A 24,789-nucleotide genomic window follows, 5' to 3' on the forward strand; every position below is an offset into this window, starting at 1 on the left:
AAAAGTTTTCGGTAATCATTAAAATACACCTCCCTCTTGCTCAAATGTAGGGGGATTGCTCCCTCCACCCTATCCATTGAGTAATATGCTATAGCACTCACTACCAAAAATACAAAATATGGTATTAGCAATGGAGAGAGAAAATATATAGGATATGAAAGATGAGTAATCTGCTGTAAATGCTCTAAATAGATGAGTACCAGCACCGCAGCCTGGTAATGTGAATACTGGGACCCAGAATCCTTTGTTTGTCTTGAGTAATGCATGTTGTCCAAGTGAAAGCTTCTAATAAGGTCTAGCAAATTGAAACCTTTGAAAACTAAGATCCCTCTTTTCCATTCTTAGAGTGTTTTATTCATATTTGCAATGAAAAATTGGAATCTTTGACATGTTATTAGTTTCTTTGAGCTGAAAGTTCAAATTGAAGAACATGCTTTTTAGAGACTGTAAACGCAGTGTTTCTCTTCTTATGTCTGCACGTCTTATGTTATCCACGTGTGCATACTGTTGTTGTTGTAATATTTTGGCTTAATATGTCAAAATTTTACCTAAAGAGTTAATTTTTGAAGATGCCCCATCTGTGCATATGCACAATTCATAGTGTTCAGGAAAAGGGGTGGATGCTCTCTCAATGTACGTATGTGCACAACGCATCATTAGCCGAGCTGATCGAGAGAGTGATTAAAATACAAAAAAGGGCGAACCACGAACAATGCAAAGCCAGCGCTGATCTAATTGTTTATAAATTAATCGAGCAAGCATGGTATGCCATGGTGCGATCACGTGCGCGGCATCTAATTTGAAGACAAGCAAGTCCAATCCGCCATGAATGGAAGCTGAACGAACCGAGTACATGTTGTATGTTCATGCTAGGAGCCAGAAGTTCTTGTGGGTCTTGGTGTTGAGCAGGTAGCCGGCGTTCTGGCCCTTCTTCTGCACGCTCACGCACAGGCATTTGCTATGCTCGATCAAGAACTCCGCCGTGCTGTCATGCGCGCGGCTCGACCCGCTCGAGCTTCTCAACCTGATCGATGAGCATGCATCGTCGTTAGATCGGGAACGGTGGTTACATTACAAGAAGGCTGGCGTGTGCTTACCCGAGGAACGAGGAGAGACGGCGGTGGCCGATGACGAGGAGCTCGACGCGGCGGCGCTGGGACTCGGCGAGGATGGTCTGCGCCTTGGCCTCGCGGCCCTCCGTGGCGGGCTCGACGCGCGTCCCGTGCACCCGCGCGCGGGGGTACCGCGCCTTGCACGCGGCGCGCATGGCCTCCATGAAATCCCCGCCGTCCGCGCCCCCGCCGAGGAGCGCCGCGATCGGGGAGCCGGCGGTCCCGCCGGACGACGAGCGCGAGGGCCCGGCGGCGCCGTTGTGGGTGTGGTGGGGCATGTTGACGTGGAGGAGCAGGATGTCGTCGCCCTCGACGATGGAGTGGGAGAGCGCCCACTCCATGGCCGCCGTCGACTCGCGGCCAGGGTCGGCGACGATCATGACGAGCCGCGGCTTGGCCGGCGCGCCTCCCGCGCCCGCGCCGCGCCCGCCGCCACCGCCCCGCCCGAGGTCGATCAGAGCCATGCTGCTGCCGCCGGCCGACGATGCCGCATGCACCCACGGCACGCAGCCTCGCCGGCCTGGCTCGCTTAATTGGGGATCGGAGAAGTGTGCGAAGGGCTGGAGGCTGCGTTTGCCAAGAATGGGGGGAGGTCTAGAGGGGGAGAGGCGAGGCGCACGTACGCCAGCTGCGATCTCGTGAAGCGGCTTTGGCGGGGGACGCGGCCGCGCGGGGTAGCCCGGGTTCACGGGACCTGGCGGCTGGCTGAGCAGTAAATTAGTTTTGCTTTGTGGTTAAATTTTAAAGAGTAAAATTAAATTTTTTTTGTTACAGTCCAAGCCAAAACTACTGGAGGGGCCTGAACTCGATGCCTTCGACGATGAGGCCACGCTTGGGGTAGGACCCGAGCACCTCGAAGCTCGCCACCACCTCCTCGCCCGGGGCCACACGCTCGCCGGCCTCGCCCGCGCGCAGGCGCCCCATCTCCACCTCCCACCACCCGTCACCCCGCAGCCTCGGCTCCTCGGCTCCGCCATCAGGGGCGACGACGCCGGCGCCCCAGAACTTGCGCGCCTCGGCCTCGTCGGGGCGGAGGCACACGGCGCGGCGGCACGCCAGGGCCCCGGACGACGGCGCGCGGCCGCCCAACCTCACCGCCGTCTCCTGGTCCGGGAAGCTCAGGCCGCGGTGGCCCTGCGCCGTGCCGTAGACCAGGTACGCCGCGTAGGAGGTCGCCGGCGTGAACGCGGCGGCCGGGAGCCGGCCGTAGATGTCGAGGAACGTGCAGTCCATGAGCTCCGCAACCTCACCAAACCTGGAGAGCGGGTGTGGCACCCATCTCCAGCTGAATTCGCCGTCCTCCCACGGCAGGCTGAGCCTCCTCGCCGACAGCGCGTAGCACTTGGCGCCGCTCGCCCTGTCCAGCCAGAGCCTGCACCCGCCGCCGTCGCCGCCCACGGGGACGCCGCCGTCGCAGAGGCCGAGGTAGGCGTCCTTCTTGGTGTCGGCCCGGCCTGCGGCGGCGGCGGCGGGGCGCAGGGCGACGGGGGCGCGGCGGTGGTCCTCGGGGATGAAGCGACCCCAGACGTGGTCGGAGTCGGCGGCGGCGCGGAAGGCCGGGGAGACGGCGGCGCAGCGGCAGGCGTCGCGCGGGGAGGTGAGTGCGATGGCGTGCGCCAGGCACGCCTCCGGGAGGTCGCCCACGCGGGTCTCCCGCCGGTGCCGGCTCCCCTCCTCCTCCGCCATCGCCGCCGCGCGCAGCTAGTAACTAACCCAACCCTGTGGATGATGCGACGCTAATTATTGCAGCTTCGCCTCCGGAGTTAACAAAGAGAACGCGGCAAGGTTCATCCACTCCTATTCGTCGGCGGGCGGGGGTCGTCGAGCGGTGGCGGCCGTCGGGGAGTTTCTCAAGCAAGCTGGAGCGATTGGATGAGGTGACGCTAAGATACTCTAGCAATTACCAAACGCCCCCCAAGATACCAAACGCCCCCCAAGATACCAAACTGCCCCTGCACGTTGCGCCGGGCTCACTGGGCCGGGGCCAGTTTTTGCTGACGCCATCGGCCTCACCAGATTCAGGTTCAGAGAGAGGGACGGGCTACCAACTAACTACTACCAAAACCAGTGCATGTTGGGTGGTACCACCAGCGGACGAGCATATGAAAACAACAGAAAAGAGGACCGAGAATGATCGCACGAGTAACTGGGCCGCCGCCACGTCAGGTGGCCCAATCGTAACTGTAGCAAAGCCCAAACCGCGCGGCTCAACCATGGCCGCGGGCCGCTCGGTGGCCCGGGTCGGGTCTCAACCTACGAATTGTGTTTGTTTTTTTCCATTGCAGAACAACTCTTGAGATTTTTATTCACGACGATTGCTCATTCCAATTCCAGCTTCTCCTGCCTCTGCGTGTGCATACGCTACACATGCAGTACACAGCCATTCTCGGGCTGACACGTCATCCGCTCCTGCTTCTCTTGCACGACCACCAGTCGTGTCAGGTGCCGATCAGGCGCCCAGCCTGGCGTCCATCTCGAGGGCGGTGCTGAGGTTCATGGGGCTGACGTAGTCGAGCGACCCGCGCATGAACTGGCTGACGATGATCCGGCTGGCGCGCTCCGTGGGGTGGTACGGGTCCCAGAACACGTAGCGCCCCCGGTCGGCGCACAGGCTCGACGCCGCCGTGCACAGCCCCAGCCCGTTGTGGGGGCCCTGGCCGCAGCACGCGACCTTGGCTGTCGCGAACCCGTACGCGCCCGGGTCGCTCACGAAGTCGAAGTGGACGCGGAACGCGTTGGCCGCGATGAACGTGCCGGCCCCGAGCCGGCGGTTCAGCCCCTCCAGCGCCCGCGCCAGCAGCGGGTTGAACAGCGACGCCGCGCGCATCAGCTCCGCCGCGCACTCGCCGTTCCGGCTCCGCTGCGCCAGGATCGCCGGCGCGCAACCCAGGGGGCCCGTGCCCGTCACCAGCACGCGCCGGCAACCCATCGCGTACAGCCTCTGCGTGCATGTACATACGTGTCAGTTGCAGTCGATTCTATACATACATACATACATATATATATATATATATATAACACAACAAGTAGCAGCAGCGAGCCCATGTACTACTCCTAGTACGCACGATGAGGATCTTCTTGTACTCGGAGACGAGGTAGCGCACGTAGTCCGGGAGCGCGAACTGGCGGGAGCGCAGGGAGAAGGGGACGAGGTAGTAGTTGTTGACGAAGTCGTTGCCGCCGAGGGTGATGAGCGTGAGCGAGCGGCGCACCAGCTGCCGCGCCCGGGCCGCGCCCACCAGCGCGCGGAGCCTGCGCTGGTACTCGCCGAAGTACCGCAGCTGCCGGCTCATCCGCAGGATGTCCACGAACTGGATGCCGGTGTCGTTCAGGATCCCGACGCCGGCCGACGCGAAGTTTGCGCCGACGAGCAGCTTCTGCCCGCGGAGCTCGGGGCTCAGGTACGGCAGCGTGGGCTCCGCGCCGAGGTGCTCGCCTGCGACGACGACGACGACGACATGGCGGCATACACAGGTTAGCGTGGCGGCACCACATGCATACAAGCCCCTACAACTGCTAGCTGCGACGGCGACGGCGACGTACTGATGATGTCGGGGATGTTCTTCCCGTTGGAGAAACGGCCGGTGGGGCGGTGCGTCGGGAAGTCGATCCCGTACGGCGGCGAGTCGGCGCGGGCCGTGGTCATCAGGTAGTTGTTGTTGCCGTTGTCCACCAGCGAGTCGCCGAACACGAAGAAGGCGCGCGCGCACTCGGACGGCCGCGCGAGCAAGCCCAGCAGGGCGACCACGCTCGCCAAGAAACAGGCGCTCATCGTCAGAGGCGATTGGTCCTTGGAATGGGTGAAGTGTTCACTCATGGCTGCCTTCATGCACCTCGATGGTTATATATATGTGGCATTGGCATCGCTAGCTCGCGGGAGGCTGCAGGCCGAATGGTGGCATCGGACGGGACGTACTATTAATCGGGCCACAATCTTAGATCCGCGCCGCCGCCCTCCGCATGCACAGTTCATTCATAAACCTCCAAAGCTGCTGCCGGCACGTTCATGCACGCCCATTCCCCTGTCATTCCATCAGCTAGCATTGAGTTCTACTAGTACAGTACTGGTGTACTACTGGTATGTGTATTTCACATTGGTTTCCTCTCGGCGTGTGTAAATCAGGATGTAATTGTTTGTAGAGTAATTCTTTTTTTTTTCTCGAACCAGATGCATCATGCCATCGTTGCGTTGAGATGGATAAAAAGTTTAGGATACGGATACTGTCATTTTATTTGCCTAGCTATTTTTTTTCAATATATCGATGGAAATGCTCGCATACACGAAACCGACGCAGCCTACCTTGTGAGCGTGTTTGAAAGATTGGACCAGCATACGAGACTAATAACAAATTAAAGTCGCTACACGTGATTTGCTCTCGATAGGCACGTCGCATATCACTGAGACACATATCACTGGAAGAATAGTTAGCCCTCCATAACCCCTACTCCATACTAAGTTATAAACCATCGTACATATGGTGTTCATCTCATTCCTATATGTACGAACATACAGCTGATCACTCGTACGAACTCATTAACCTCGATTAATTGTAAATCTGCTCACTTGTGCTGATGATGTTACATGAGTTAAAAGGACGGGAGTAAGAGGTAGACGAGGCCCTTCAATTCTTGCGCTGCTTGGCGATTTATACGAGCCACCACGGCAGTTGATTAAAAGCTGAATGAAGGCTGCATGCACCACCTGAACTGACGGTCTTCAAAAAGAAAAGACGTTCACGGATTTTGATTCTGGAAGGAACCAGCACCAGATCGTTCTAATTTCATTATACGTAGGTAACGAGGGTGCCGTGCTCTACTTACTGCTCCTGCCTTGGATCTTGCCTAGAAGAGAGGAAAGGCCGTTCAAGATTATCGGCTATCCCTCAGGATACGAATGACCAGACCTCTCAATGGCAAGTTGGCAACCAGTAACCACCCTTTTCACCAGCAGGCAAGGATATGGCCAGCCCAGATCCCAGCAGAAGCCACCTGAAGCTGGTAAAAGAAATACACCGATACGGGTGTGCGGATGATCAAACTGCAAACCGGCTTCTCTGGAACTTTCACTTAGAAGTCTCTGTCACCTGCTGGAGCAGATCACGGCATGCAAGTATCATCAGATTGTGCCTGCGCCGCCGGCAACGTAGCTGCATCCGCCGGTCTCGGAGTCCGAGAGGTCCCTGGCATGCTGGCCGCAAAGACAAAGGAACCACAGGAGCAGTGCGTGCCCGATGAGTGGCCGCACACACCCTGCCCCCGGAGCTCTCCTTGTTCCTGCACCTCCAAAATCGCGCCCCCAATTTTCATGCCATTGAATGGTCCCGCTATATAGCCGCCCTGTTTGCTCGCTCGCTCCCGGTGGCTGGCTCGAGACGTCGCGTCGCCCGCGGGCCGCGGACAGGGACGCGCCAGCGCCAGGGTAGCACCGATATGCGTCTGGTGGTGGTGGCATGATGCCTTGATGTCCCTTCGTAAAGATACCCCCTTCGTTGCGCATGGTCCCAACAAAAAAAAGAAATACAGATTTCGTTGCAAACTTTAAGTTCGTTGCCGACCATCACCTGCCACGCCTCAGGTTAGGCTGAGTCCAGTCGCGGAGGGAGATATCGCCCCGCCACGTCAGCTCTCACCCCCACTCTCACTCCACCCCTCCAATACAGAGGCTATAGTGTCAGCTCTCACTTCTCTCTCCTCCACGTCAGCTTTTCATTTCCAGATTTAATTATTTCAACCTCCTTTGTTCGAATATGCAAAAAATTTAAGAAATAAATTTTATTCAACTAAAAAAAGTTACCGATTACATAATAAATAAAAAATTACATAATAAATAAAAAAATTACATAAATCTAAGGATGACTATGTGCCCACACATGCTCAACCAAATCCTGCTGGAGCTGTGCATACATCGGTGAGTCCCTCATCTCGGTGTCCATCTGAATTCTAGCAACTAGGCTTGGTGGTGCATCGTTGTGGATCGCCGGACCGACATTGGACGCAACTGTCTTATAGATCTCGTCCAAATCGGTATCACGCTCGTCATCGATGATCATGTTGTGTAGGATGACACATGCACGCATGATCAATCCAAGAGTACGCTGTGAGTAAGAGCGTCCGGGAACTGCTATAATGTTGAATCTAGACTTGAGCAGTCCAAACGAACACTCGACATCTTTGCGCCAAGCTGCTTGAGCATTTGTGAATACCTGATGCTTCTCACACTGTGGAAGAGTAATACCCTTCATAAACACCGGCCAAGAGGGGTAGATGCCGTCGGCAAGGTAGTAACCCCTATTGTACTCATGTCCATTAAGCGTAAAGTTCACTAAGGGTGCTTCTCCTCTAAGCACATCAGTGAATAACGGCGACTGATTGAGTACATTGATGTTGTTGTTGGACTTGGCCACTCCAAAAAAGGTATGCCAGATCCAACGATCATACGATGCAACGGCTTCTAAGATAATGGTGGGATGTTTTATGTCCCCCCTTGTGAATTGCCCCGCATGTGCCACCGGACAGTTTCTCTACTGCCAATGCATGCAATCGATGCTCCCTAGCATGCCCGGAAAGCCACGCTCCTCGGCTTTCGCTAGTAGACGTTGAGTATCCACGATATTTGGTCGACGGCAAAACTCATCCCCGTAACAGTGAATGATGCTTTCGACAATCTAATGCAGTTGATCTAGCTAGCTTTAGATACTCATCTATCGAATCCACAGCGCCTCCATAAGCTAACAAGCGTAAGGCCGCGGTACACTTTTGTAGCGGAGAGAGACCACGACGGTTGCAAGCATCTTCTCTTTGGGTGAAATATAGAGAGTATTCACCTAATCTATGCATAATACGTAGAAAAAGTTGACGCCTCATTCGGTATCTTTGCCGAAAGTAATTCGGAGGATAAACGCAGTTGTCGGCGAAGTAGTCTTGGAACAGCCGATCATGGGCACCCTCAGGATCACGCCTGATGTAGCGTCGACGACGTCGTCTTCTACTTGACTCCTCTTCAAGATTGAGCATCGCCTCCTCATACTCCGCTTGGAACGCATCGATCATTTTAGCCTCCATTCCTTCACTCGAATCCGTGGTAGATGAATACATGGCGTCGAGAAGAGTGAAATTGAAGTGTGGATGGGAGAAATGAGCTCAAATAGGGTGGGAAAGGAGTGAAACCCGGATGGGGTATTTATAGGGGGGTTAAGGATAAAATTTGAAATTTTTTGCAATTTTTTTAAATTTTTTGGAGTTCAAACGGTCAAATAACGGCTAGTTTAACGGATAGTCCGCGTGAACCAATCAAAACGCGCCACGTCACGTCCTCCCGCCCGCGCACGCCGACACCAGCGTACCGCCTCGCTACCGCCCCCGCGCACCTGCCAATGCGGGCGAGAGCGGGACGATAGCGCCCACTCCCGCCCGGCAGGATTGCTCCCGCCTTCTCTCTCCCTCCCGCGTGCCTCTCGCCTCTCTCCTGCCTAAGCTGGGCCGACAAGGGGCGGTACCGCCCCCCATTGGCACCAGCCTTAGGCCGCCCGCCCCCCATTGGCACCAGCCTTAGGCGGCGGATTTTGACGTGGCGAGAATACTACTAGTTTTGCTTTGGAGTTCGTGTGGCTGCCAAACCTGAATCACCAACCAAACACTGTCCAATTTTTTTGCATGGCTGCCACACTTGTTGCGTTGCGGATGGTGGCACCGAACCAAACACGCCCAAAGTTCCGGCTCCCGTTCGATGGAAACAGCGGCAAGCTATGGCCACGGTACTGGCGAAATGCACGAAACTAGCGGTCCAAGGAGGAATTCAACAAACCCGAACACTGAGCATTACACGAAGCATTTCCACCTTTGCCATGCATTCCCTAGTATATGTCGAATGGACGATGATGCAAGAGCATGCAGAAAGGAAACCCACGATATACCCACCGCCAAAAAAAATTGTACTGTTTCCGTACAGAAAGTCCGGCACAAGGTGTCAGAATCCAATTTTGATCTACCGCTCCAGCTCTCAACAGCTACCGTTTATTATTCCCACACTGGTTCCGTTTGGAACTCCCGAGAGGTCCTCCGTCCGCAGACTCAAAATTGTATCGCCTGACAAATCACCTCATCAACAACCAAAATACACTAAAGATGAACTTGCACCGCTGAACAAAAAGAATCCTAGTCCATGTTGATCTGATGTGTATTCGCCGTGGGTGTGATGCCTTAGTAGTCCATTCCACCCATGCCGCCCATTGCTGGTGCCGGTGTTGTCTCCTCCTTGGGGATCTCTACGATGATGGACTCCGTGGTGGTCATCAGGGACGACACGCTGCAACAGAGCAAAACATGTTAACACCAAGACATGGAAAGCAATCATCACCATGACACCACCTAAAACTAGTGTCATGGTAAGCTGGACAGTCAAGAATTCTGGTCATGAGCCACCAGCTGGACAAATAGTACTGAATTCAAAAGCAATAGTATAGCTTTGAGTTTCGACTGTTGTGACACTAGTGGAAAATGGTTAAATATTGATCGTAGATGGTTTACCTAGCAGCATCCACCAGGGCAGTTCTGATCACTTTTAGTGGGTCGATGATACCGGCCTTCACCATGTCGACGTATTCACCTAGACAATTTATTCATGACGTATCAGCAGACATTCGTAGGAATCAGCTTGAGATAAGTGGAGCACAAATGTTGAGACATCCTACCTTTAGCAGCATCATAACCAAGGTCAGGGTTTCCTTGCTCCAAAAGCTTGCCCACGACCACTGCTCCCTCCACGCCAGCATTGGAAGCAATAGTGTGCACAGGGGTCTGCATAGAACTCCAGTTGTCAGCTTAGAACAAGGGTAAAGGAAGTTAGGAAAAGAGTAAATTTGATTTGTTCTTTCTCCCTAACCTTCAGAGCATTCTGAATAATCTGAACACCAATCTTCTGATCAAAGTTCGCAGTCTGCAATTTATCAAGCTCCTTTGATGCATAGAGAAGAGCAACACCACCACCTAGACACAATTGAGGATTGACCACATCAGGCACAATAATGCAACGGGGAAACACTAAGATCTAAGGAATTTAACATAAACAACCTGTGCAGTTTATGTGATATATTACCTGGCACGATGCCCTCTTCCACAGCTGCTTTAGTAGCATTCAACGCATCTGTCACTCTATCCTTCTTCTCACCAACTTCTGCTTCGCTGGCTCCTCCAATCTGTAGGAAAGGCAATACACAATGAATCAGAACTTCAGACAGCCACATGTATCAGTTATCACAACAGAAAGTTTTGAAACATGCAGTTTACCATTAGTAAGCCCTTACAAAATATGGGTCAATAAACCAATTAACCTCACCTTTAGAACAGCAACACCTCCAGAGAGCTTTGCCAACCGCTCTTGTAGCTTTTCCTTGTCATAATCAGACGTGCTATTCTCAATTGCAGATCTAATCTGTAACACAATATCAATAGTTTTCAGAACCAGAAAGTTCACAGTAATTTACAAGTCAGCACAATAAGGTAATATTGCACGAACCTGCTCTGCCCTCTCCTCAATGGACTTCTTGTCTCCAGCTCCGTCAAGAATAACAGTGTCATCCTTAGAGACCGTCACCTTCATTTAAAACAGAATGTCATTAAATTCTTCTAAGTCTCATCAAAGCTTACTAAATGTGAGAAACAATTGAAACTAGCATGATACTGTAAGATCTTATTAGAATTTTCTGACTTCAGTCCAAATATTCCAATCTAAAATTAATACCATGCTAGAAAATAGAAAATACTAGAAGTTTTCTACAAACTATACCTTTTTGCATGTACCCAACATGTGAGACTCAACATTCTCAAGGTTCATTCCCAGTTCTTCAGTTATGACCTGAATCATGAGAGACATACAGATCAATACGTGCTACTTTGAATTCTATAGAAAACAATGAGCAACAGAAATAACTCCTAAACTTACCTCTCCTCCGGTAAGGATAGCAAGGTCTTGTAAGTTTGCCTTCCTATTTTCCCCAAAACCAGGAGCTTTGACAGCACAGACCTAAATGGCATTCCAATTAGAACAGAACAAGTAACTGCCAATCACAGAAATTGACAACCAACTGACCTTGATGCCAGCACGAAGCTTGTTAATAATCAGAGTGCCCAATGCTTCGCTTTCCACATCTTCTGCAACAATCAGTAGAGGCCTTTGCTTCTGTTCAAAAAAAGCATGAAAAATGGATCAACAAAGGCCACAATGAGACAAATATTTGTTACAGCTCAATGAAATAAACAGGTTACCTTAAGGGCCATCTCTAAAACTTTAACCACTGCATGCATGTTCGAAACCTTCTTGTCATGAATCAAAATCAATGGGTCTTCCAGTTCCTGTGATATAAAAACAAATAGAGCTAAGATATTCCTGTGGTCCGTACAATCAAAACTCTAGGCCAGGCAAAAAAAAAGGGATACTTACACATTTTTGGGTTTTTGAGTTGGTAATGAAGTATGGAGAGATGTAACCTCTGTCAAGTTTCATGCCCTCAACAACTTCAAGCTCATTGTAAAGAGTGTTACCATCCTGTCAAATGTTTCAATAAACAAGTTAAACAAGCATATCGGAAAAAAGAGCAATTTCAGGAAGCTAGTGAAGACAGTAAAGACAACAATGAACCATACACCACCATAGCATGAGGCTCTACATGTTATTGGGAAATATCCCTAGAGTACACAATAAGAGTGGTGATGCGGTCAAACTGGGAATCAATTAAAATTTATGCATTTATTATTAGTGATTGTAGTATAATCACAAGACCATTAGATCCACTGAAGCTGTACGCGAGTTAATTTGTGCTCACAGGTTAAAGCCAATAAAGTTGTGATTTTAGTGCAATTGGACAAGGAAATAAAAGTTCAGAGGGTGGAATAGCATAAACAAAGCATCCAAGGTTAACTTACCGCAATGGTGATTACACCCTCTTTGCCAACCTTCTCCATAGCCTTGGCAATAAGCTCACCAATTTCCCTTTCCCCGTTTGCTGATATCGTACCCACCTTTTACAGCATCCAAAACAAAGCTTAAAAAATGAGTGGATGGACATGATGAACAAAACAGAAACTAATGGGGCTTTTCAGATATACCTGTGCAATCTCTTCTGACGTGCTGATCATCCTGGCCATGCCCTTCAGATTGGTCACAACAGCATCAACAGCCATTGAGATTCCGCGCCTCAAATCCATAGCATTCATTCCAGCCGCAACAGATTTGCACCCCTCAGTAAATATTGCTTTTGTCAAAACAGTTGCACATGTGGTACCTGAAAATTGGGACAAAACCAGTGATGTCATGGTTAGAATCGCATTGACAAGTTTCCTTCAATCCAAGAACAAGGCATTTTTACTGTAGACTGGTCATCAAAAATCAATTTTTTACCATTCTTCTTCAAGTACATTATTTATAGCTACAAAACCAAAATAGTATCAAATTATATCAAAACAGTCTTATTTTGTCTTATTTTTATATTTATACACGACAACATACCTAATTGACTAATTGAGTCAAAACATACACAGTTTGAATTTTACAAAACAAAATATGCCTTGTATCTTTATACAAGGAGGAAATACTATTTAGTAGTATAGAAGAAAGATAATCCTTCGGAAACAAGCAACTATATGGCATTAGCATTTGCAAGTAAAGATTAAGTCTTTGCTAAAGCTAGCTAAGTATAGAAGAAAGATAATCCTTCAGAAACAAGCAACTATATGGCATTAGCATTTGCAAGTAAAGATTAAGTCTTTGCTAAAGCTAGCTAAGAAGTAAAAAGACAGCTATAAACAACGAGACAAAAATGCATCCAGACAACCTGACCAAACAAACGTCACAAAATAGCAAAAGCAAAAAGAGCAGTCCAGAACATATTGGTACTATAATTGCACTAACAATGAGACCATCATAATACTCAGGAAAGGCAGGAATACTTCTGCATATTGCTAGGAAGTAGTTAAAAAGCCAAGTAACTTTACCAATGTCATATGTTACACACAATAATCCAAATTGAAAACATAAGAATGGCATACCATCTCCAGCAGTGTCATTAGTTGCATTGGCAACCTGCTTCACAAGGCTAGCACCAACATTCTTTACTCTATCCTTGAATTCAATGCTCTTAGCAACAGTCACACCATCCTTTGTGACTTTAGGTGCACCAAAGCTTTGTTCAATAACCACATTGCGACCCTGCAGAATGCACAAGTTTGAGTACAAAGCAAGCAAATACTGCAACAGAATTACAACAGACTGGCAACAGAAACTGCAAGAATATTGCAGTCAGTAGACAAATGCAAATATTTATAACAGAACTCAAAGGCAATTAGCTAGTGTTCTGTTAAGGAAATTTGGTGATCATTCTGTTTTGGACTTTTGTGTTTATAGAACGTGGTTATACCTTAGGACCCATCGTCACTTTGACTGCATCAGCCAATTCCTCAACACCCCTCAGCATCAGAGCACGGGCCTCAACGCCAAACTTGATATCCTTGGCAGCATAGTTTCTGCTCCAGGCAAGCCTGCTCCCAACCTACAAAGCATCACAACACAACTAAGTAGGATGAGCACATTCAATCGGTAGGCACTCAATCAAATAGAGCCGGTATCACGCCACTAGGGGACATAATAACAAAATTCAGGTGGTCTCGACTCCAGCTAGATCAGATCAAATTGTGCCCGCCAGGGCAATCCAACATGTGAACTCGAAGTTTAATAGCTAAGTAGAGCACGGAAGTGACGAGATCACGACCGTCAATGAACGCAAACCCCCACGACACTAGCGAAAATGCTGGATCTTCCTCTATTAAGCAACAGATTTCAGGGTGCCGCAAATACGGACTACATCCAGCAGCAAAGCCCCCATAAACCCACTGAATCCTAAGCAATCCAAACTAGCAGAGAGCAACCAACAGAATCAACCAAGCCCTGCGCGCCGAACCACCAGGCAGTCACACCGGCATTACCAAATCCGGGAGCAGGCCCTTGACCAAACCCCATCTTAGCCTGGACGACCAGCAACACGAGAGTCCGCCCTCACCTGGCGAGCGGCGGCGCTGCTCCCGGCTTGCCGCGCCTTGGAGGCGAGGCTGGCTGCCGCGCGGTACATGGCGCGGGGGTGGAGGCGGTCGTCGGCGGGCGAGCCTGAGTTTGGGGTGGGGGTGGAGGCGGAGGCGAGCTGCTTCGCTTCTTTCTTGCGGAGGGGGAAAGAGGACGCGAGGCGCCGAGGAGGTGGGGGTGGATGGATTTTAGAGGGAGCGCAGGGGAGGCGAATGGAGGGTGCGCGGTGGCTCTAGAAGCATCCACTAGGGTTTAGGGTTTTACTGGCTGTTGGTGGGCGTGCGGCGGTGGTGCGGGCGCGGCAGCCAGCACATCCGCGACGGCGCGGCGGCTGCCGCGGCCGTCCAAAGTGGGCTTTCGCCTTTTGGGCTGCAGCCCGGGAGCTGGTGAAGTGTGTTACGGCCCACCAACCTGAATCGAAGGTCAAGCCAAACAAATAAAACCATCTAAAAAACGACGGAACCTTACCTGTGATTTCCGCTCCAGGGCCCACCACGGTCGCTTTAATGCTTGGCAACCAGCCAGTAGCATGTGGCCTTGTAGGAGATCAAGGGGTGATGGGTTGCCTTGATGAGGCTCCGCTAGGCTCACGACATGCAGCATCTTTCATTTTAGAGTAAATTGGTTCCTTGGCCTAAAGAAGAATTAAGCTTAGTTTCTTGACTTTTTTTCATTTAAATTTGGTTATCTGACCTAAAATCAAATTCCGTTTTGGTTCTGCGCCCCTCCGTCAGTTCCGTGCAGAGCTGCCGTTACCTCTTCGAGGGGGCGCCCGCAGGAAGACCAGACTACCCCGCGTCGATCCGGCTCCAGCCCCTGGCAAGCGCGCGGCTCGGCTCTGGCCCGGCGCGGGAGCGGGAGCGCGGCCCCAGCCCCGGCGCGGGAGCAGCGGGCCACCGCCGTCTCAAGCTGGCCTGTCTCCCGTGGGCCTATCTCACCCAAGCCTGGTTGAGAAAACTGATGCAATCATCCAATTACGCCACAAATTGCTCTGAAACTTCATAAATCCTGATAGCAAACAGGCGTGAAGTTGCATTCAGAATCGGATCCATTAGATTTGTTAGAAATACAGCAACACTTGAACCAATCTTGCATTAGAGTTCAGATCGTAAAGGCATTAACAGTTACATGTATGTTTAAAAGAAACGAACCCATTATATTTCATTTCATCATTAAATAACTCGAGCTTTTCTCTTATAAATATTGTCAAGTGGACTGACTAATAGAAGATACCATGCCACTGCGCCAGGTATCAAACCATCGACTTCATGTTCCCTCTACTTGCCGCTACAGACATACAGCATTGATAGATTGCCATACAGGATATTCTTTTTCCAGGGAAGCTCAGGGCTATGCGTGGTATAGCGCGAGTGATTGTCTTGTGTCAGATCAGGCGAGGGCTGAGAAAGGTTCCCAGGTCCCAACAGATTACTCGGTTGGTTGTGGGAGTGCAGAGTTTCCAGACTTTTTGGATGCAAGCACCTTGTCCAAGGTTTCGTCAGGCACCTTGATTCCGTTTGTCTCCATTTCCGCAACTACTGCGATGGCTGCATCGATTTCCTCCAGATCAAGGCACAACAGGACTACTTCATCGTAGAGTGGGCTGAATCCAGCACAAGGAAAAAAAGGAAAGATGCATTAACCATTCTACACCAAATCGGCATTTTCTTAGCAAAAACACAAAATCATAGAGAGCATACTATGAAGAAAATATAATTTTACCTTCCAAACTTGTAACCTAGACTGTGTGTTGTTTGCAATATTGGTATAAAAGCGGATGGGAGTGGCGCTCTCATAGCAGCACGCAATATAATGGCACAATCACCAATTGTCGGAGTACCACCCAGGTCCATTACCTGAAAGTCCACAAAGCAGTGATCGAAAGTTTAGACAACTAATAATTTATTAGGTGCGGGCCACCCTCAGAATGCTGTAATTGCTAACAACAAGCAATGTATTTATTTAACTTGAAGGCAATTGAAGTAACTGAAAGAATTTAAGTTCATCACCCAATAGAATCTGCAGTGGTTACAGGGGTAAGAATACCTTATGCATTATCTTGATAGCTAACTCAACCTCCCATTCTTGTGACCACTTACGTGGCATCTTATTCTTAATTTCTCTTTCCCATGTCCATCCCCATGCATCTGCGGTGGTATACATGTCTGAAACATCAAACATTCTCTCCTCTCGCATAACCTTAAAGGCTTCAATAGGATCTTCAGGAAACCAATCTTCATCATCATCAATCTACAGAGTTAGGGCCAGTAAAAATGCCTCAAAATCTACTGAAAATTCAGCCCTACCAACACATCCAACTGACATAATGATAACAGAAGACATTTCGAAGAAAACATTTAAATGCTCCTCGATCTATAGTGATTACAGCCAACAAATTCTTAGAATATATCTTCCCAAACACCTTTGTAAGTTAAACTGTGGGATACATACTTGCATCTCGTTCAGATCACCATTTATGTTCTAATTTGTTAACATGGCATGCACCATTGAGAATTTGAGATGAGTGTGTGCTTCAAATAAATAGCCAGTAAAAGAGAGCTAGCAGCAATAGAAAGGTCATTCAGGATAAGCCATAAGTTTCCTATGATGGCTGATCAATATAAAGACAAGTTGCACATGCCAAAGCAATAATTCCATACCTCGGGCATCCGCTTTGATTTCTTTGAAGAAACAGGTGTCTTTTCCAGATCTTTCAGTAACTGGACCCCTATCATTTGAAGATGTTGATTGGGTCCTTTTGCTGGTTTATCTTTAGTCTCATCACCGGCTTGGTTTTCAGTTTGTTCAACAGCCTCTTCATCGTCTATCTCATCTTCTTCTGCTTCTTTCGTGGATTCGTCGTCATCATCATCTTCATCATCGTCGTCATCATCCAATTCATCATCTAAATCTTGATCTTCTTCATTGCTATCTTCTTCACAAAGATAGTTTCGAGTTTCTCCCAGGAAACGACGTTTCCAGAACTCCGTGTTCCCATCTTCTGGCTTGATTCTTGAGATCAATTCATATAACCCTTCATCAACCTATCGGACAAGTCATGCTTAAAATCTCTCCATCAAATTAGAAAAATAAAAATGGAGGTGACATTTAGTCAGTGGCACTATCATGGAGTAGCCATATAAGAGATAACAGTAAACATTGTCATGTTGCATACCTCTTCCTCATCTTCTACAGGAGGAACCCAAAGTGGTATACCACGTGAACGATTGATTCTCCTAGCTTTTTGAACTCGTTGGTAGAGTACTTGTCTTGTTCCATCAGTAGGCAATCCTTGAGCTTCAAGCTCAGTTTTCAACTCAGATACTACCATTTTGCTTGCGGCCTTGGGCTTTGCAACATTCTTCTTTGGCCCTACAACTAACTTTTTTAATCTTTCGACAACTCTGCGTACATCGTCTTCAGATACATCACCCAAAATACCAGGACCTTCATTCCTCAATGTAATTAGGAGTTTGCGATGGTATAACTTCAATTCCTCAAAGCATCTCTGTTTAAAAGATGTTTCTATTGGATTTGAATAGGCAAATCCAAATTCATCTGGATCTAGAGGAGTTTTTCCTCGGCGAGGCACCCAACGTTTGCGCTCTCCTGTAAGACCTCCTTCTTCAATATATCTTCAAGTGCAAAGGCAACATGAGTTAAAGAGATTCTAAGTTTGCAATAGGAAAGGAGTTAAACAACAAAACATGCAGGTATTAGATATTCACATCTCTCTAAGCAGTTGCTGTGTCATGACTACATGACATATTCAATGTTGACAGCAATCATTAATCTTCAATCAGATTGTGTTCTTATTCATTAACACTGTGAATCTACATTTTCACAATTACACTCAATATAGCTCTCGTGCCATGTATCAAACACATGTATTTCTTGCTAATTATTCTGTACGGGGTAGCTTCACAAGAAGAGAAGGAAATGGTGGATTGAAGTGCTGACTACAAGGCAAACAAGAATGTGGCAACAGGAGAAAATTAACAGACTCTACAGATAGATTTTTTATGGCACTGAAGAAAATTTGAGCATGGAAACATCAAGTATAGGTCTAAGAAAAAGCTGATCAACGGACTAGCAGAGATATGGTCATCAAGGTAGCAACTGGGTGGCACAACTGTAGCTCTGATCATTGACATTTAACGTACTTTATGCCTAGTCCAACTGAGCAGCTGACTGAACAAAACAAAGGAACCAAGGGAGTAGACCGGGGTTGAATGAAGGTGACAAAAAAAAGCAGCTGACTTTGGCGGTTGTGTGCACACAGCTGGCTAGTGGAATGAGGCAGCACAATAATAGCAAAGCAAGGGATGACACTTTCAATGCGGTTAAGTAATCCTACAGCTGTACGGCGCCATGTTTGTGACACAAGGAAGCTAGCTCAGTTAAGCATGTACAGTGGTGTTGACTCTTAAATCTCCACATAAATTTAGAGAGTACTAATGACAATATCTCCAATTGGTTCTCTGGAGGCATCTCTATGTAAATCCAACAATCTTTGAACTCGTTAGTTGCATATATATCTGTTAGCTGCATTGGATTGCATTATTTATTTGATTAGATACTCTTTTAATCTTGTTAAGGCAGTAACCTCATCTATACAAAGAGAGGAGTTGTAACACTCAGATTTCAGAAGGGCAAGCTAAATATGAATCATGTTTCAAATATGTTAGCTCCCTTTTCTTTTAGCCGAGTCCCTCCTAGCTACTGTGTGCTCTTTTTCTCATGTGCATTCTCCATTCTACTACCACATAAGGAAAATCATGCTTTGCACATCAGTATAATATACCACAAGGTGAGGGAAGAAAATTTTGCACTATGTTCACCATATGTAGCCCATCATTCAGGAAATTAAAAAAAAAAGATAAGATGCCATGCAAGCAACTAGAACAGACGTGTTGAACAGTAACAACCTAAAATTTCACAAAGTCATACCTGGCCACATAATCAATTTCGAAACCAACATCAGCTTCTTCTTGTAATGGTTCTATCCAGGAGCTTACCAATGTGCGGTATTTCCTGTTTAAGATCATTGCTCTGGGTGCGATACTTTGGTTATCATCAGCCATTGCTTCCAATGCGTCAAGCAACTCAACAGGTCTTCCTGGTTATAAAAATAAGTTACCTGCTCAGGAAAGTACTAAAAGTTCACGATAATGAAAAGCTACTAAAAGTATAAAAGATGGATATTTGATATGGTGAGCAAAGAATGCGGAAGGATGAACTGTCATCATGTTAAAGTATAACTACATAATCTTTATTACTCAACAGTCTATTTTATTTTTCTGATGTTATTGTTCCCTAGCATGAAGACCATAACCAAAATGAAGTCTGGTGCTAAGCAATCATGAAGAGCACAGAGAAGAGTTTGGTCTAACAAGTGACAATAAGTTGAATGCAATTGCTCTACAATACATTACATAAGGTAAAACTGTTCACAAAAGCAAAGCAATAGAAGAATCTACAATAACCATTTCATCTATTCAAGACATCTAGAACTATTAGTTGAATACATGCACCTCCAGATATAATCATATAACTGGCAAAGCAATGAAGAATTGTCACAAACATAAACATGTGAATGCCTGTCAGGCACCAAATTTCTTGGTGCAGATTTTATTTTGCATTTCATGCTTTCTCGTACCAAATGGTGATAATCATTCCAGAAGGGAGATTATATTAAAAAAAGAAAGATATTTCATATGGGGTCCGCTTTGTACTGTTCTAAAAAGGAGGCTATTCTACTAAAAATACTAGTCAACAGAAACGTGATTATAATTATTTTTCTCTATAAAATGGATCCTTTGACTCAGCCAGATAACAATTCCAGACGTTGAAGAAAGTAAGGAAGATCACGAAATCTTTCTTTGTGGCAAATCAATAGTGCAAAGCTAGGTCTCTGTGTCAGGTGCAACATTCCACAAGGAAAGATCAACTCATGAACAAATAACTTGACAGAAACAGGAATCTTGCCACTCCTCTTAACTGATGTGTAGAAGGTTTAAAGCTCACCATCGAGGCACAACGATCGAAGATAGAGAGAAAGTGGATCACCACAATTTCCTTCATTGTAAAGAACTTTTGTTCCTCCAGGAATTCTCCGTAAGGCACGAAAATGCCTGATTGATTCATTAACCATACAGTATTTTGTAAAGCATTCCACTAATAATCTGAAAACAATAACTGATTGTCAATTCATTGCTTTCCTCAAAGAGAAAACATGGATATGTGACTATTGGTATTCAGGAAACATGTGTACACAATATCCTTGCTTCCACCAAAGAGGCTCAAATAGTGATCACTGGTATATGCTAGAAGGTAATGCCCTTACGCGTAAGTTCTTGCATTAGGCTGAATACGTTTGTGGTCCTCCACCATCATCCCTAGTAATTCTGCCACATCTGCTGCCCTGAAGACCAAACACATCATAAAACAAAGATAAACAGAGGAAAGACAACAAGAAGTACCATTACAGATGTGAGCTTCGCCTGTACGTATCATGGGACACAGTTTACATTAACTCGTTGGACCCAACAGATCAGATTTGATTCTAACAAGAAACGAATACATGATTGTGTTGATTGGATAGCTAGGTTAAACAGTAATAGCAGGATGAAGAAAATAAATAGTGAATAACTATAGATAATTATATATGGAAGTAAATATATACCTGTCATAAGACGTTGCTCTAGTAAATGCTTGTATAACCCAGTTATATGACTCGGTATCAGGTTTCATATAATCTGGAATTAGAAGGAAAAATTAGCATCCACATTGTAGAGTTCCAAGAAGCAACAACACATAGGTCAGATACTTCTCTTTCTAGTAAGAAAGCATAAAGAGGTTCATGATCCTGTTTTAGAAACATGTTTGTGGTCTTATTTTAGTTTTAGAGCTCCTCATACATCAAATATAATGATAGCACAGGGTCAGTGCCATTAGAAACAACATAGGACTAAAGTGTCAAACGAAAAACGTTTCAAAATCTAAAAAGTGGCAAGGAGTTCTTCCCATGGAAGCTAATTTTACAACAAGGTCAAACACTCTAAAGGAACATCAGGCGGATTTGTTTCTGTCCCGCATGATTCGAGGTGCTTCCATCCAATAGCCTCATGACAATGCAGTTTCCAAAACAGCAGCTAGTTTTACATGTACAAGCAATAAACATGGAAAAACAACCAGCCTATACACAGTAAGAAAACATAGCTATTATTGAACATGTCTTCTGAAGGCAAAACAAACTACCTATTGCTATCCAATGAAACTATGGGTACCACACTGGCATGCACTCAATTAAGTGTCTGCACATGCAAAAACCTGTGACAAAACCAAATTGGCACAGAAAAGACAATATGTAGCATACTTCAAGCCTTCGACATGTGTACCACACTAACACAAAATCATCATCTCGTTAAAACACTAAGACATGTTGATAAAATGGATGACAAAACCAATAAACCATAGCACAAAACTGATTTTTAAACGATCATCATACCTTCACCTCCATATTCCATGTTTTCAAATGTTGCAAAAGCAACTTCAGGAATTCCACAAGTAGCCTGAACAGAGTGAACTTTCATTGTGTTACTGCATTATATTTATAAAATATAACCTTAATGCTCATGCAGCAAAACATATTACTAAAGATCTGCGGCTCACCCTATCTTGCCTACAATGTTTCTTTTCTGAGCTTGTGTAACATATACATTCAATCAGCTGGTTTCTTAACCAGCGGATATCAGCAGCACTAAATCACTAGAGATAGCACTACTATCTGCAGTGTTAGTGTTGCCTTTAGACTTGATCAAATACAGTGTCTCACTTTGTCAAAGATCTCATTAATAGATGATATACTGTGTATAAGAAAAGTCATTAAATATAAGTGAAGTAAAAGTGCTTATAATGGCACCATCACACACTGTATACCAGATCAATAGAAAGCCTCGAGGTCTAGAGAACTAGCTAGGTAAGACTAACCACTAACCACCACCTTTGTTGTTACAATTTAATTAGAGGAGTGAAAGCATCTTGTATAAGCTTCAAAGTTGTGCTTTGCACAAAGAAGTCGTAGTCTTTTCACAATATAATTGAAATAGGATCTATATCTTCTTTCTGAGTGAACTATTGACATAAAACAAAATTATGCCAGAGGATTCCTCTAGGTTAAGTGATCAACCAAACAAACAAAAGTAGAAAAGAATATCAAACTGCAGTTATCTGTGGATGTGCAAATCAAATTTCAAGTCTCACCTGCACACTGAGAAGGCAATTAAAATGGAATGTGGTTGCCATTCTTCCAGAAGCCTCCATTTGGTACGCGACTGTCAGAGCATTGGAGTGATCTCCGGCTTTGCAATCTTCTTCAATCAGAAGATCGTAAATTTCATCAGTTCCTCGTAAACCACCTTTTGCCCCTTTGAGAAATACTGTATTGGCATCCTCCAGATAATGATTCTTGACTAGTTCCTCTGTTTCAGACAATGAAAGCTACTATAATCTTCCCAGTAACCAAATATGCAACATAAGTCAGTCTCCATACCTACAAGAATTAGCCAAGCCTTGCGAATATCATACTTATATCTCTCCATAGCAGCAAGAATTTCCATGCCCCTGGTAGAAAGACCCTTCTTGGCAAAAATACGGACCAGGGCCACAAAAGTTTCATGCAGAGGTCGTACTCCAGAACTTAGTTCCCTTCTAAGAGATTGCATCTGCATTAAGAAATGTAACATTTCTGTAAATCCAATGCATTATTTTTTATGATAAATATGTCCATGTTTACTTCATAAAAGTACAAATTATAATCAAATGCAACAATGTTCAGCAGAGATCCTGCCCTATGGTTTAAAAGAGAACAAACAGCTACATAACTAAGACATGCTAAGTGTAACTCCATCTTAAACCTATCATTGAAATAAACTTAGAGCTAAAGATAAACTTATTTATAGGGCTTTCTTTAATCTGAAGCCGCCAAAGAGAAGCTGAACACAAAATGTTGCTACAAGGACGACAATCAGATCATGTTGCAAAAAGAAATGATAAAAAAAGCAGAATTAGGTCCTCATGCCCATTACTCTGCCTCACTAATTGCTAGAATTACATAACCACCAGCATTCAGCCCCATAGGCAGATGAGTGCATTGAACAAGTAACTACATGCTATTTTGAACAAGTTGTTATTATATCACATAAGCTGAAAGGCATAATGAACCCTTGCATGTATACACCTCCAATCCATTATGCATCAAGGCCAAGACCACACAACAAATTACGGGACTGCTGGATAACAATTAAATTTACAGCTCTGTAAGGCTGCAGAAGACAGCGCTAAGGCCCGAGAACATTGCAGCCCTGCAACGCACAAGCCCAATGCAAAATTGTTTCACCAAGCACCTCCGTTCCGCTTCACAGTTCTACATTTACACTAACAAATCAAGAGCTCGTAGGGTGATAATTCTGGTAAAATAACACCGACCAACAATCCACGGGCAGCTCGGCACCCGAAAGGGGCACGCGCATTTCATCAAACACCACACTAGGCCTTCCCTACCCGCGCGGTAGACCAGTACGTAAGCAAGTTAAGAGGGGAGACCACTTACGGCTCCTTCGGCGTCGCCGGCGAGGACGTGCGCGGCGACGAGGCCGTGGAAGGAGCGCGGGCCAGGGGAGAGCCCCGCGGCGACCATGTCATAGATGGTATCGGCCACGCCAGCGGCGTCGGCGGCCCGCGCGCGCTCCGCGAGCTGCTCCAGGAAGGCCAGGCGCAGGCCCTTCTCCACCGCCCCGGCGGCCGCGGAGCGGTCCCCGCCGGCGCCCCCGCCCTCGGGCGCACGGCGCCTCCGCGTGCGGCGCCGCTCGGCGAGCGCAGATGCCCGCACGGGGCAAGCGGAGGAGCGGGGGAAGCGCGCGGCGGTGGTGAGGGGAAAGGCGGAGGACGTGGGCGCCGGGGCGGAGGTGGAGGGTGTGGTGGCCATCGTGGCCGGGGTTTAGCGGAGTGGCGGAGTGAGGGGTTTTGGATAAGGATAGGTGGTTTTTTTTTCAAGTTTTGGAGGGAAAGGGCAGAAACCGGCACCAGCAATGGGAGGATAAGAGGGGTAGTAGGAGCTTACTGCCGGCAAGATACATTGAGGAGGGTACAGTAGTTGCTGCCGGCAGTAGCACTACTACCAGGTAAAAGGCAGTATAAAATTTCCACTCTCCCTCTCATACTGTCCTTACTTTCTACCGAAGCATCTTATTATTATATGCATTTATTATTATATGCATTGCTTGTTTACTTTTTCTCTATATGAGACCCAGCTTATTCTTAGCACACTGTAATTTGTGTGGGATGACTGCTATCTACTGACGTCGGGTCCTACCTTATTACCGAGTCACGCAAGATACATTGCCCAGGCCCTAAACGAATGGAAAGCTAAGGGCGTGTTTAGTCCGGTAGCTGTAAACGCAAAAAACTTTTTGCAAAAGAATCTTGCTAATTTGATGTACTAAATGAAATCTATTTACAAAATTTTTTGCACAGATGGGTTGTAAATCGCGAGACGAATCTAATGATGCTAATTAATCCATGATTAAGCAATAATTAGCGGATGGT

General features: G+C 46.9%; 5 protein-coding genes across 7 annotated transcripts; all 5 read right to left on the reverse strand.

The window, feature by feature from the left end:
- Window positions 1–665: 665 nt before the first annotated feature.
- On the reverse strand, window positions 666–1,814 carry LOC112873830. Its single transcript, XM_025936910.1, has 2 exons — window positions 1,098–1,814; window positions 666–1,024 (listed from the first exon to the last, which is right to left on the reverse strand). The coding sequence occupies exons 1-2, from the start codon at window positions 1,574–1,576 to the stop codon at window positions 865–867; spliced, it is 639 nt and encodes a 212-aa protein (XP_025792695.1). The 5' UTR covers window positions 1,577–1,814; the 3' UTR covers window positions 666–864.
- Window positions 1,815–1,818: 4 nt separating this feature from the next.
- LOC112873829 (F-box protein PP2-B11-like) lies at window positions 1,819–2,986 on the reverse strand. The gene has a single exon (XM_025936909.1). The coding sequence runs from the start codon at window positions 2,796–2,798 to the stop codon at window positions 1,899–1,901; it is 900 nt and encodes a 299-aa protein (XP_025792694.1). The 5' UTR covers window positions 2,799–2,986; the 3' UTR covers window positions 1,819–1,898.
- Window positions 2,987–3,176: 190 nt separating this feature from the next.
- On the reverse strand, window positions 3,177–4,917 carry LOC112873828 (GDSL esterase/lipase At5g33370-like). Its single transcript, XM_025936908.1, has 3 exons — window positions 4,656–4,917; window positions 4,178–4,548; window positions 3,177–4,053 (listed from the first exon to the last, which is right to left on the reverse strand). Exons 1-3 carry the CDS (start codon window positions 4,882–4,884, stop codon window positions 3,562–3,564), a joined length of 1,092 nt encoding a protein of 363 aa, XP_025792693.1. The 5' UTR covers window positions 4,885–4,917; the 3' UTR covers window positions 3,177–3,561.
- A 4,084-nt stretch (window positions 4,918–9,001) lies between these two features.
- Window positions 9,002–14,404, reverse strand: LOC112876260 (chaperonin CPN60-2, mitochondrial). Its single transcript, XM_025940330.1, has 17 exons — window positions 14,162–14,404; window positions 13,523–13,654; window positions 13,155–13,314; window positions 12,216–12,391; window positions 12,033–12,128; window positions 11,551–11,655; window positions 11,376–11,462; window positions 11,200–11,289; window positions 11,053–11,133; window positions 10,897–10,965; window positions 10,627–10,704; window positions 10,447–10,542; window positions 10,207–10,306; window positions 9,994–10,097; window positions 9,803–9,908; window positions 9,639–9,717; window positions 9,002–9,417 (listed from the first exon to the last, which is right to left on the reverse strand). The coding sequence occupies exons 1-17, from the start codon at window positions 14,228–14,230 to the stop codon at window positions 9,312–9,314; spliced, it is 1,734 nt and encodes a 577-aa protein (XP_025796115.1). The 5' UTR covers window positions 14,231–14,404; the 3' UTR covers window positions 9,002–9,311.
- A 912-nt stretch (window positions 14,405–15,316) lies between these two features.
- LOC112876634 lies at window positions 15,317–24,227 on the reverse strand. Of its 3 annotated transcripts, none has more exons than XM_025940781.1 (13): window positions 23,795–24,227; window positions 22,740–22,907; window positions 22,447–22,683; window positions 21,692–21,755; window positions 20,867–20,939; window positions 20,528–20,605; window positions 20,209–20,366; window positions 19,132–19,300; window positions 17,357–17,816; window positions 16,842–17,225; window positions 16,228–16,431; window positions 15,904–16,037; window positions 15,317–15,784 (listed from the first exon to the last, which is right to left on the reverse strand). In XM_025940781.1, exons 1-13 carry the CDS (start codon window positions 24,167–24,169, stop codon window positions 15,610–15,612), a joined length of 2,679 nt encoding a protein of 892 aa, XP_025796566.1. In that variant the 5' UTR covers window positions 24,170–24,227; the 3' UTR covers window positions 15,317–15,609. The 3 variants fall into 3 exon arrangements, with proteins under 3 accessions (XP_025796566.1, XP_025796567.1, XP_025796568.1); XM_025940782.1 differs by having other exon boundaries at window positions 22,447–22,664; window positions 22,736–22,907; window positions 23,795–24,226; XM_025940783.1 differs by lacking the exon at window positions 23,795–24,227 and having other exon boundaries at window positions 22,447–22,664; window positions 22,771–22,905.
- Between the last annotated feature and the right edge of the window lie 562 nt (window positions 24,228–24,789).

The sequence above is a fragment of the Panicum hallii genome, chromosome 9, assembly GCF_002211085.1.
Source record: "Panicum hallii strain FIL2 chromosome 9, PHallii_v3.1, whole genome shotgun sequence".
Classification (NCBI taxonomy): Eukaryota; Viridiplantae; Streptophyta; class Magnoliopsida; order Poales; family Poaceae; genus Panicum; species Panicum hallii.